Raw genomic sequence first — 13387 nt, 5'->3', positions numbered from 1 at the left:
GGAAGTTCACTTTTGCCAGCTAGCAGCTCTGTACTATAAGTATAAGCCATCTCCACACACTAATTTAAATCATCAGCCCCAAATTACGAGACTAAAACAACACCGTTATATGTAGTTATTCTCATAAATATTCCCTCAAATGGTATAAGAACTTGCATTTATTTAACCTTTACTGCAAACTTGACACATTGTTACACTTACAGGTACATTTTTGCATCTTTTTGTTATGCAAAGGCTATCTTGAGTATGCCAATAAAATGAAAGTTAAAACTATATAATAGATACTAACTTACCTCTAGATGCTAGATCTCTAAGTTACCTATTGTTGTAAGGGAAAACAAAACAAAACAAAACAAAACAAAAGTCTTCTCTAGTAGGGCTATCCAGAAAGCACTTCGTTCAAAAATTTGCTGGATATAAAGGCAAACATTTCCTAAAATAAAATCAGTTATTTTCAAAAACCTCCCTAATGTTAGAATTCGAATAGAGTTTCCTCTATCTCAAAGAGAGTAGCGGTGAATCAGACTTCAAAATTCTATTCCAGGGAACACATGCACCTAATTTTATAGCTTATTATATTCATATCTAACTTTTCTTTTCTCAGATGGATATTATTTCTTTCTAGGTTATCTAATTTTTATGTTTACTCCACTACCCTTTGTGTGCATTTAAGGCAGGCCTTTTCCTAACGCTATAGGAGTGAACTCGCAGGTCTTGAGGATTTCCAGCTGATTGCTGGGGGCCATGCGACTGGCCCTTCCCCCCTGTCTCTCTCTCTCTCTCTCTCTCTCTCTCTCTCTCTCTCTCTAGCTTCATGGACCCCCTACCCCCTTCAAGGGAGCTGTGTTGTCTCAGGCAGAATTCATATCACCCCTTCTCCCAGGATCAGTTTTACGGAGGAGACATTAGGAATTTTGACCTAAACTATTCTTTGTCACATGTATCCCCTTAAACATCTTTTCTTTCTTTCTTTTTTTTTTTAAACAGACACGAGGCAATTTTTAATATATAATGAAGATCACAAGCGCTGCGTGGAAGCATTAAGTCCCAGCGCGGTCCAAACAGCCGTTTGTAATCAAGACAACGAAGCACAGAAGTTCCGATGGGTGTCTGACTCGCGGATTATGAGTGTGGCGTTTAAATTATGTCTGGGGGTACCATCAAAGACGGATTGGGTTGCTGTCACTCTCTATGCCTGTGATCCAAAGAGCGAATTTCAGAAATGGGAGTGCAAAAATGACACGCTTTTGGGGATCAAGGGAGAAGATTTATTTTTTAACTATGGCAATAAACAAGAAAAGAATGTTATGCTTTACAAGGGCTCCGGCTTATGGAGCAGGTGGAAAATCTATGGAACCACAGATGATTTATGCGCCAGGGGTTATGAAGGTAGGAAGCATGGAGCGTCTTGCCTTCCTTCTGTCACATTTTTCTCATCTTCTTAGTTGGAACCTAATTGGAGAAAATAGGCATATTCTTATTTAATCTGTCGTAGAATTAGTAACTGATGATGTTTGCATTTTGAACTATCTTCTATGAAAACATGACAGTAAATACATGGTAAAAAGTCCTGAATGATGCTTTAGCAATTTATAATTAATGGAAAGACTGGTTTTTTTTTAAGAAAAGGCTTTTATGTGAGGTTGGTTCCTTAAGCTCTTGAAGGTTAAATAAAATCAGAGTATTTCGTTTTCTCTGATCTTGGCCAAATTTCATTCCTCTGGTGGCTGTGCACAGAAACAACAAAACAAAGATAAAGCAGAACTTGAAGCCTTTTACAAAGCTTTCTTGAGTCAGATGATGTTATCACCACATTCCAGGTTGGGACACTTGATTATTTGAGAGTGTTATCTACAACAACCTCAAGGTCAGAGGAAGAGCCTGCCTTTTGGGATAAGAGATTACCTGTTTCCAAAATTACTATGTTACTGGGGCTGCAAAGATTGCTTGAAACTGGTTATCATAGCTAATCAGAGCACCAGAGTTCAGTCTTTGTGAGGCTGTAACATGTCAACTTTCCATTTTCCTTCTTCTTTTTTGAAATTTTAAAATGTTTCTTTATTTTTAAGAGAGAGAGGTGGGGGGCGAGGGACAGAGAGAGAGGGAGACACGGAATCTGAAGCAGACTCCAGGCTCTGAGCTGTCAACACAGAGCTCGATGTGGGGCTCAAACTCAGGAACTGTGAGATCATGACCTGAGCTGAAGTCAGACGCTTAACTGAACCACCCCGGTGCCCCATCCATTTTCCTTCTTTATAAAGAAGAGGGAGAGCAGAAAGAGAGAGAGAGAGAAAGTGTTCAGAAAGAGACTATTCGGGAGCATTTATTGAACATAATGAAAGTTTAGAAGTCATAGGAGAGATAACATTTCAAGAGAAACTTGGTTGAAAACTATAGCCGGACAAGAGTGAACCAAAGTTGAATGAGTTAAATTTCACAGATTGTAAAATAGTCCTGAGGGATTCAAAACACGAAGATTGGTGCTAAGACATGGGACTTCTTATTTCATTTAAAAATACATCACTGGAGGGGTGCCTGGGTGGCTTAGTTGGTTGGACACCAGACTTTGGCTCAGGTCATGATCTCGTGGTTCCTGGGCTCGAGCTCCGCATCAGGCTCTGTGCTGATAGCTCAGAGCCTGGAGCCTGCTTTGGATTCTGTGAGACAAGTATGCAGAGGGTTTAGCATAGTGGTTCTCAAACTTTAAATATGCTTAAGAATCACCAGGAAAGCTTGTTACAAGTGAAGATACCAAGGTCCTCCCCTACCCGGACTCTAAATCAGCACGTGAGGGGGAAAGTCCAAGAATCTATTGAATTATTTTTATGAACACCTGGGTGCTTGGATGAAGATGGTCCATTGACCACACTTGGTGCTCTCCAAGTCTTTCTCAATACTTAAGATATTCCTGCTGGAAGATCTAGGCTTTCAGAGTGATCTTGGTATCTGCTCACTGTAGAGTACACGTTTATCTGAAGACAGTACAGAGAGGGTATATGTAGAGCCTGTCTCTCTAAAGAAAACCTGGGGGAGATAGCTGGCCGAGGTCAGGGACTATTTTAGAATAACAGAATCGGAATTACAGACTTAGAAGAATCTAAGTGTTGTCTGGGAGTTTGGACCACAGTGGAAGAGAAACTGACTGCAATTACATGGCTTGCCCGTGAAAGTGGCTGGACTAGAATGTGGTTCTTTTGGCTTCGTCAGGGCGTTGTTAAATACATCAGGTTTGGGGCGCCTGGGTGGCTCAGTTGTTTAAGCGACCGACTTCGGCTCAGGTCATGATCTCGCAGTTTGTGAGTTCGAGCCCCGCGTCAGGCTCTGTGCTGACAGCTCAGAGCCTGGAGCCTACCTCAGATTCTATGTCTCCCCCTCTCTCTACCCCTCCCCTGCTCACCCTCTGTGTCTCTCTCTCAATAATAAATAAACGTTAAAAAAAATTAAAAAAAAAACACATCAGGTTAGTCCTGAAAAGCCCATTTCTGATTGATATCTATAGATCCAGTGTCGACAATTTCTTGGCTAATTTAATGAACAGTACAACTAGCCCTGAGGTGGTCTTAACAGATTTTCCTCATACGAAGGAACAGGAACCCCAGTGGTTACGAATGGCATAATCATATCTAAATCTAGCCTGTCCCCTATGTGAGATATGATTTGGTAAACTAGTCCTGTAACTTAGTGGCACAAAAGCCAGAATTGCGTTTTGAAGTGACTAACTACTAGCTAATTGGCAAAAAAGTAATTTTGAGGTAAATGAAAATAAACCTGGCTTTGTCAGGAGGACGGGATAAGTGCAGTAAGGGGGAAGGAAAGAGGGTAAGGAGCTTAACATGTGTTTTGATTTTAAGATATGTTGGGTATTGTGCTGCATGTTTTACAAACTTTATATTGTCTAAATGAATTTTGAGATGTCTTTTTTTAAAGTTTATTTATTGAGAGAGAGAGAGAGAGAGAGAGAGAGAGAGAGAACAAGCAGGGGAGGGGCAGAGAGAGAGAGAATCCCAAGCAGGTTCGTGCCATCAGTGTGGAGACTGAAGTTGGGCTTGAACCCACAAACTGTGACATCATGACCTGATCAAGAGTCAGATGCTTAACTGACTGAGCCACCCAGGTGCCCTGAGATGTCTTTTAGGAACTGTTTAAAGGCATAGGATCTCCAAAACTTAATTAGGAAAAGAGTATTTTAATCTAGGACAAATTCTGAATATCAGCTGGTGGCAAGAGGCTAAGTATGTTGCTATAGAAGGTTGTTATTTCCCCAAGTTGTTATTTCCTCTGTCTCTTGTGTTTGAATTCAGTTTTAAGAAAGCAGATATTAATCGTAAATGGTTTTCAGTGCTTTCTTTCCATGATGTGGATTAGAGAGTTATGCCCAACTTCCGACTCTTTCTCAGAGTCGTTGTTGAGGGACTCCAGTGGAGGCTGGCTTGACAGGATTTAAGTAGGCGGGGTTTAAGTTTTGACTGTGCGTTTGAGTTATACAGCTATAAGTTTATTTTTTAATCTAGAGATTCAATAATTCTGTGATTCCAAGCAAGAGGAAGGATGGGCTCTTCCCTGTTTTGGAGGAAATGCAGAAATCCAAGCAGGTGTCAGTATAGCTGACTACTTTTGCCTCATGTGAGGCAGGAGGCAAATCTGTCCTAAAAGACAGTGGAAATGAAGTGGTCCTAGAATTGTTCCTGATAGAGACTGCTGTGTGTACTCAGAAAAAGACTGGGGTAGAGACAGAAGGGAAAGAAAAAGGGATTCCCTGGGTGGGGACCTCAGGCGTGATCCTCTTTCGGCATCCTTCTTATCGGAAAGTCAACCTTGAGAAGATTGACTGACATTCTAAGTGCACGTCGATATGTCTCTTCTAGACATGTACACGCTGCTGGGCAATGCCAATGGGGCAACCTGTGCATTTCCATTCAAGTTTGAAAACAAGTGGTATGCAGATTGCACGAGCGCTGGGCGATCAGATGGATGGCTCTGGTGTGGAACCACCCCAGATTATGACACAGACAAGCTATTTGGATATTGTCCATTGAAATGTAAGTAACGTTCCCACCAAGAAAATTTGACACATTTCCCACGTCAGCGTAACGAGCACATGTTGCGTTTGTTGAGAACGTTTTCCCTTCCAAAGTTCTTTCCCACTTATTATCTCGTCACCCTCCACCACACCCCTGTACGGGTGTCATTGTCCCCGTTTTATAATGGAGAAAGTGATCCATATTGGCTGAAGACCAGAACACAGATCTTCTGACTCTCAGCCCTGGGCTGCATCACATGATCGCTTTATTTCCACCAACTGCTTCTTTCCTTCACCTTCTCCTGTTCCTGTAGGTTATTTGCTAAGACTTTAGGGCAAATTATACTGTACACGTTGCAATGTCTACTTAAAACTGCCCTCCCAGGGATTTGCCTTTATTAAATGATAGCCCCAAAATAAAACTTAATGCCATGAGCATGTCGTCTGGTGGAGACAGAGACATGTGAGGGGCTCCTCACTTTTGTGTCTCCGTTCTGTGAAGATGATAGTAATGAATAGTAATGACAGTAACTTTAATTTCATTTAAAAAGAGTATCATTTAATTCAACATAGCTATGAATCAAATGGAAGAGGATTATTTTCCTGCTCGAAGGATTTTTTAAAATGAAAACGTAAGTATTATCGCAAGAATACAAAAACAAGTGGCTTTGCATGATATTGATGGGAAGCAGCCAGAACATGAGTCCTGGGTAGTCTTTCCACACTCAAGAATCTGTAAAGAAACAGGGGAGCAGGTTTAGGTGGGATGGGGGAGGGGCCTCAAATGGGGAGGCGGGGCTGGGGCTGATGGAGCCAGTGAGGGAGGGGTTCTTTGCTCCACTTTTCCTTTTTTTTTTTTTTTAACGTTTATTTATTTTTGAGACAGAGAGAGACACAGCATGAAGGGGGGAGGGGCAGAGAGAGAGGGAGACACAGAATCGGAAGCAAGCTCCAGGCTCTGAGCCATCAGCCCAGAGCCTGACGCGGGGCTCGAACTCGCGGACCGCAAGATCGTGACCTGAGCTGAAGTCGGACGCTTAACCGACTGAGCCACCCAAGCGCCCCTCCACTTTCCCTTTTATCCCACCTCCTGTCTCTTCTGCTAGCTACCCCCTTCCTTTTTACTCCTTAAATGTCTTACTCCCTGCCCCCCTTGCTCCTTCAGGCTTTCTGGGTCGCAGTAGCTCCCATTCTATGCTGTTACCCAGAACTCTTCCTCCTGCTGGCCTGCAAAGGGGTGGGATCCGGGGTAGAATCTGGGTACACTAGCAGCCTGGCATGGCGGTAAGCCCACGTCAGCTGCAAGAGCATTGCTTACAGCTGAAGTTTGGGGACCATGCACCCACCCAACGATCGCATTATTCTGAGCAATAAGGGGAAGTAATTCACAAAAAAATATTGTGGTTTCTCAAGTTAGAGCCAGAATTCTAAGAAAAATACTTGTTTATGTCTCTCGATACACAATCCCTCTTAAAATGAATGTGATTTCTCAGCCTCGTATATTATCGTAATCCTCTACTGGGTGCAGTCCCTATGTCCTGGGTGAATATCGACAAAAACTCACAGGCTTCCCATTCAGAGTGACACTGCTCTCCCGTTCTTGGGGGGAAGTAACTGTATTCACGTCTCTTAGAACCACTTTAGAGGTTTGATTCCCATGAAAGGTTTATAGATGTCTGATCTCTGTATTAGAAGTGTTTTCGTCTGATTCGAGCTATTTTTTCCCCTAAGATAAAGCAAGATTTGTTTTCCAAAGGTAAGGAGCGTCTCTCACCTTTACTTAGTAGGAATGGTATTTTCTAAATCTGTTATCATGGAGTCTCTTGGGGATGTGGATTTCCCAGGTCTGACTACAGCATCTTGGACTTAAGTGGTATTGATGAAGGAGTTGTTAGCTGTATGTATGATTTAATCAATCATTAAATGGAAGACAGATGGTTAATCACTAATCACACACACGTGAAAAAAAACCCACAAAACCTCACAACCTTGGGATAGATGTGTGTTGGATGGGCATCCTGAGTATTCTCTCGCGTCCTTGTAATTTATGCCTTCAAAACCTATGCATACATCTTTTTTCTTGTTCAATGTAAAAATAAGATAACTCTAGGAAATTAAAGTGTCTGATTTCAACACGCATTCAACCCGTAAAGCACATTTTAGGCATCCCATGCCTTTCTTAAAGGGCTTTGCAATTTCCCAGTCTACTTCATTTTCATTGCTTTGCGTTCCTTTCAAAAGAACATTTGATTTTAGGTTAGCCTTAATTTAAACTTTAAGTTTAAGGTTTAATACAGAAAGATGAGGTACTGGCTTTTGACCTCGTGACACTTTCATATGTGCTCTTCTTCCTTGTCCATCGCATTGTTTATTACAGTGTTTCCCTTCTGTTTAGACATCTATTTTAAAGCATCGTGAGAACCGGAAAAGGAAAAGACCCTTTCTCTCAATCCTCCGTAGCTTGCAACTTGAGCTTGCTGCATCACTTGTGCTGGTTCACTGCGGGAATTTGAACGTGAGGGGGATGTAGTGTCAGGAAACCTATGCAAGCAGTGAGAAATAGATTTCAATTCCTTGACCTCAAGAGCCAAACATACTTTTCTTTTTTTTTTTTTTTTTAATTTATTTTTGGGACAGAGAGAGACATAGCATGAACGGGGGAGGGGCAGAGAGAGAGGGAGACACAGAATCGGAAACAGGCTCCAGGCTCTGAGCCATCAGCCCAGAGCCTGACGCGGGGCTCGAACTCACGGACAGCGAGATCGTGACCTGGCTGAAGTCGGACGCTTAACCGACTGCGCCACCCAGGCGCCCCCATACTTTTCTTTTAAATGAAGAGTCATACTGCATTCCCTTCTTTGGTTATGTATATCCCCAGACATGAAAATAACAACCCCCCCCCCCACTTTCTTTGGATGTCTCACATTTTCTACCGTATGAGGCCTCCAAATTTCTAAAAATAGGGGTATAAAACATCTCCATCTTCAGATGAACTCCAAACCAGTCTGATTCGAATGGTCTCGCTTACGTGGACAAGACTCCATTTGGATATGGAACTACATGATCATTTAAATTTAACGTCACCAATTCAAATTTATTTTATTTTATGCATCTTTTTAAAGTGTATTTATTTACTTCCTTCCTTACTTATTTTTGAGAGAGAGAAAGAGAGAGAGAGAATCCCAAGCAGGCTCTACATTGTCAACGCAGAGCCCAGTGCGGGGCTCGAGCCTATAAACTCCAAGATCATGACCTGAGTCAAAATCAAGAGTCGGACACTCAACCAACTGAGCCAATCAGGCGCCCCTCCAATTTATTTTTATCTAAATATATAATAATTTTATAATGAAAGCTTCTTAGAAATTTCTGTGTTGTTGCCTGAATGGAATTTTGATATATTTTTCTTCCTCTTTGGTGTGCAAAGGAACCCCAAGTTTCATGTCACACTCTGTGGTATGCGTATGAAAAAGGTCACTTCCTTGTCACATGGCAGCATAGGGCTACATGCTTATTGGAAACTGGCCGACGTTGTGGCAGGTTGAACACCTCTTAGAAAATTTGAGAAGTTACATAATTCCTTCTCTTTCTTACAAACAAGTGAAGAAATTATTACTTCCTATGATCTGTAGGTAGAAATTTGTATTATTAAAAAGACAAGAGGGAAAGTTTCATAACATGAAGCACACAGAAATATTTCATTTGTTGACTAATTTCCCCAACATCTTATATGTAACACACTTGTAAACAATATTTATCTCTACTATTGACCTTTCATAAGGTATAACTAAGTTTATAGAGTATATTGGGGATCATAAAATAAAGGAAAAAATAAGCTACAAGTATTATTTTTTGCCCTGAAGGAAGAAAAATTAACAATCTGCATCTGTTATTGCCTGGAGTTGCCTCTATTTAATATATCCTAGAAATAGGAAAATGAGACTTGAGCGGTTTGCAATTTAAGGACAAACCACTAGTGAGGTGACATTGCCTGAATGCACGTCCAGGTCAGCCTGGCGGTGGCATCCATGACTTTGCCTTCTAATGCCTGTGACTTTGGTCTAAAAAGACCCAACTAGGACGTGCAGGCAGAATTATCCATTTGCTGAGAGAAGACATATATTTTCTTTTTTCCTTATATGTTTTTTTCTAGATTAAGGAGCATGGGCCGGCATCTCTATTCTTGCTTAGTATTTGCAATTGCCCCACTCCCCAACTCACCTGATCCCAAACCTCCTGACGGACAAGTAGGGAGATGATGCCTCTCTTTCCTTGCTTAGGCATATGACAACAATTGGATGTGGCTCATCTTTTGAAAACTCCCTTCTTCATTAAGAGAGTGAAGAAAATCTCATAGGCACTTTAAGGAAAAGGAAAGAAAGGAAAAGAAATAAGCTGCAGGAAATAATGCTACTATTAGAATTGTGTACAAAACATTGTTCCCTGAAAGTCTTTTCTCCGCCTAATACAGCCAATTCCATTTGACTTCTTTTACAGTTGAGGGCAGTGAAAGCTTATGGAACAAAGACCCGTTGACTGGCATTTCCTACCAGATAAACTCCAAATCGGCTTTAACTTGGCATCAGGCAAGGAGGAGCTGCCAACAACAAAGTGCCGAGCTCTTGAGTATCACGGAAATCCACGAGCAAACGTACCTGACAGGTAATGGCAGGAAAAGAAAAGGAAGTTGTAAGTAAGATCATGATGGTTCCACTTCTATCCGCTGGAGCCTAAGAGCAGCCAGCATAGGGGATTATAGACGGACATCATGATGGAGTCAGTCCTGAACAGGTGCCATCCCAGGGTATGACCCACTGGCCCCTGGGATGGCAAATGGCTTTTGTCTCCTCAGCCAACCCGCTTCCATCCGTTGCGACAGTCTCTCTAGAACCTGCGTTGAGGATTCCGAGAGTTAATCTGGGTTCAGAGTAGAAGACGTCTCCGTCGCTAGGGGATGTTCTTGGACACAGTAGGGCTGCTATGCTGGTCCAATGTTCCAGGTCCAACCTGAAGCCCAAGGTTTTCTGTCAGCATCATGGCATTCAAAAGGATAAAATGAAGTAAACGCTCCCGCCACAAGCAGGGACCAGTCAAGAGCCGCTCTGAAACCCTGCGTCCTTTTTGCTTCTTGTCTCTCAAACTCCCTGACTGTACTGGTTTTCAGGCTTTATTGGCATTCTTTCCTCAAGGTGTTTGCTTTTGAAGCATTTGTTCTTGTAGGAGATGAAAAGAGCCAATGTTTGCTTGAGATGAAAGTATTTGTTCTAGCTTCTGAGACCCACACTTGGGGAACAGAGAGAGATTAGGAGCAGAAAGGAGTGGGGAGGATAAGCATCCTCAATCCCCTGTTCCAGAATCCCCTCCCTCCAGGTCCCCCTTTCTCTGCTACCAGATTAATATATCCCTGAGCCTATGACTCCTGTGTTCAAAAAGCCCTTAGTGACTTCTTATTTTCTACCAAGTAATTAACAAAACACCTTTGCCTGGCATTCAAAGGCTGTCATCTGCCCCCTGACAGATGCATTTTGCAGTCTCGACAGAAGGGTTTGGGTTTCTCATTTTTTTTTTAAGTTTTTTTTTTTTTTATTATTGTTTATTTATTTTTGAGAGAGAGACAGAGTGGGAGCAGGGAGGGGCAGACAGAGAGGGAAACACAGAATCTGAAGCAGGCTCCAGGCTCTGAGCTGACAGCACAGAGCCTGACACGGGGCTCGAACTCATGAACTGTGAGATCCTGACCTGAGCCGAAGTGGGATGCTTTAACCGACTTAGCCACCCAGGAGCCCCTGGGTTTCTCATCTTTATCTCGTACTTTCTCACCACCACATCTTTAAATCTCATGCCATTTCTTGTACCTGGAATTGCCAAAATTTTATACAGCTGAAATGCAATCTTATCCATTTCCATCTGCATTTCCCTTGTTCACTTATTTTGAGAGAGTGAGAGAGCGAGCATGTGCACACACATCGGGGAGGTGCAGAGAAAGAGAGAGAGGGAGAGAGAGAATCCCAGCAGGCTCCGTGTTGTCACCTCAGAGCCCAACTCGGGGCTCATACCCACAAACTGTGAGATCATGACCTGAGCCCATACCAAGAGTTGGACGCTTAACCAAATGAGCCACCCAGGTGCCCCTGTTTACTGCTTTTATAATAGCTACTTACCTATATGTTCCACTTCCCCTACAAGATTAGAAATACATTTATTTGTTATTTTTCATTCATTTATTCAACAAGGGGGCTGGTGTCTGTGTGTGAGGTATTATGCTAGGTCATAGGGACACATGGTGATCGAAGCCAGTCATGTCCTCTCTTCATGGAGCTTAAAGTCCAGTGGGGAAAACAGACATAAACAACAGATAAATACACGTGCCACAGAAGTGCCATGAAGAAAGCAAACTGAATGCTATGTGGAGGATGGATTATACGAGCAAATGGCTGATATGAGGAATGTCTCATGAATATTTATGACCCCCAAACCCCAAAGAGATTCACACAGAACCTTCCAAGGAAGAGAGTCTCAATGAATGTCTGGTGACTGACAAGTGATGGTGCAGCACACACAAAAAATAATTATCTAGAAATCCAGCCTCGTGTTTGGATGGGCGGTCAGCTTATGGCAAGGAGACAGTACGTTCGGTGGTTCTTAAATGTGAACTTGCTTAAATCACCGGGGAACTTTGGTAAAACAAAGACGTGTGGGCACAAACTCCAGAGATGCTGGATCAGTAGGTGGGGCCCAGGAATCGGCATATTATCAACCATCCAGCTGATTCTGGGGCATGTTCACGAGACTGACAACAGAAAAGCAATCTGACCTCGCTGTGTATTCATAAGCTCAGAGAAGGAATCGTGCCTCAGTCTGCTCAGTTATTCGGTCCTGTGTTGGTTTGGGGGGCCTTCCCAGTGTTGGGACATAGTATCAGAGTGATTAATACTTACAACCATGAATAAAATTAAGGACAGAAAGCCCAGAAAGAGACACAACTAATTTCATGTAGATGATCCAGGGAGAGAAGGGGTGATTGAAGACAATGCTGGTGTTATCTGTGCGCACTGGCGTGGGTGAGAGAAGAACTCTCTCAGAGTTGAAATGGTTTCTGAGTCAGTGAGAGAAAGACAAATACCGTGTGATTGAACTTGTATGTGGAACTTAAGAAACAAAACAAAAGAGCAAAGGGGAAAAGAGAGAGAGAGAAACCAAAGAAAGAGACTCTTAACCATGGAGAACACAATGATGATGGTTACCCGAGGGGAGGCGGGTGGGGGATGGGTGAAACAGGTGATGGGATTAAGGAAGGCACTTGTGAGGAAAATTGGGTGAGGTATTCTGGAATTAAAATAAAAACTTTACAAAGAGGTTGAAATGGTTTCAATTGGCTTTTTTTTTTTTTTTTTTTTTTTTTTTAGGGGAATCTGTGGGTTGTATTATCTTGACTCATCCGAGTTTTACTGGATTTTTGGCTTTCTGGAAGCCAAGGGACTGAACACAGGTTACTTTTTCACTGCCTTCCCCAGCTGCCTAGAGGAAAGGGGTAATGTTGGCGGGAGGGACAGCAGCTGCGGCAGGAAATGCTTTCCTAATCAGCCAGAGCTATTATTGTGTCCCTCAGGAGAGCCAACAAGCCTGAAGAGATTCAGAGGGTCAGTTCACCTCAGATACTTGTTTGAATCTTATCCAAGCCTCCGGAATTTTAGTCAGCAAATTTTAACTGAAACCTGGATAAGAATGACTTCTCCAATGAAATTTGGAGTATTTCCTGCTTTTCTTTAAGTCAAAAATATCATGGATTGGGGGGAAAGAGTCTGAAGGGGAGTTCATGAAATAAACAGCATTTTGTTTTCTGGAGGGAAGATATTCATGACATTCAGGATTTACTGGGTTGTATTGGGGGAAGAATCTGGAAAACAATGGTGTGAGTGAAGGACTGTGATCTATTTGGGGCAACAGGTCACTAAAAACTAAACAAAACAAAACAAAAATACCCACAAATAGTTATACTCTTAAGGCTTATTCTATGTGAGGATTGTGAGCAGTAAATATAATTTTTTTTTTTTTTTTTTTTTTAAACAGTCTAAGTAGGGACGTCTGGGTGGCTCAGTCGGTTGAGCGGCCAACTTCAGCTCAGGTCATGATCTCACGGTTTGTGGGTTCGAGCCCCACGTCAGGCTCTCTGCTGGTGGCTCAGAGCCTGGAACCTGCCTCCAAGTCTGTGTCTCGCTCTCTCTCTCTGCCCCCAACCCACTTGCATTCTGTCTCTGTCTCTCTCAAAAGTAAATAAACATTCAAAACAAAACAAAACCATCCAAGTCATTTTTATGACGCTCAGATCCAATTAGCTGTCATTTATGGATCGGCTCCTGTGTGCCAGAC

General features: G+C 42.4%; 1 protein-coding gene across 1 annotated transcript in view; it reads left to right on the top strand.

Moving 5' to 3' along the window:
- Positions 1 to 13387, top strand: part of MRC1 (mannose receptor C-type 1) — a 99236-nt gene that overhangs the window by 13140 nt on the left and 72709 nt on the right. Inside the window, exons 2-4 of the mRNA XM_058681785.1 lie at positions 988 to 1389; positions 4866 to 5039; positions 9515 to 9679. Of these exons, the coding sequence (XP_058537768.1) occupies positions 988 to 1389; positions 4866 to 5039; positions 9515 to 9679 (741 nt within the window). The remainder of the gene's footprint in view (positions 1 to 987; positions 1390 to 4865; positions 5040 to 9514; positions 9680 to 13387) is intronic.

This window comes from Neofelis nebulosa, chromosome 8, assembly GCF_028018385.1.
Source record: "Neofelis nebulosa isolate mNeoNeb1 chromosome 8, mNeoNeb1.pri, whole genome shotgun sequence".
Taxonomy (NCBI): domain Eukaryota; kingdom Metazoa; phylum Chordata; class Mammalia; order Carnivora; family Felidae; genus Neofelis; species Neofelis nebulosa.
Note: the sequence above shows the minus strand (reverse complement) of the source record. Positions and strands in the feature narration are given on the sequence as shown.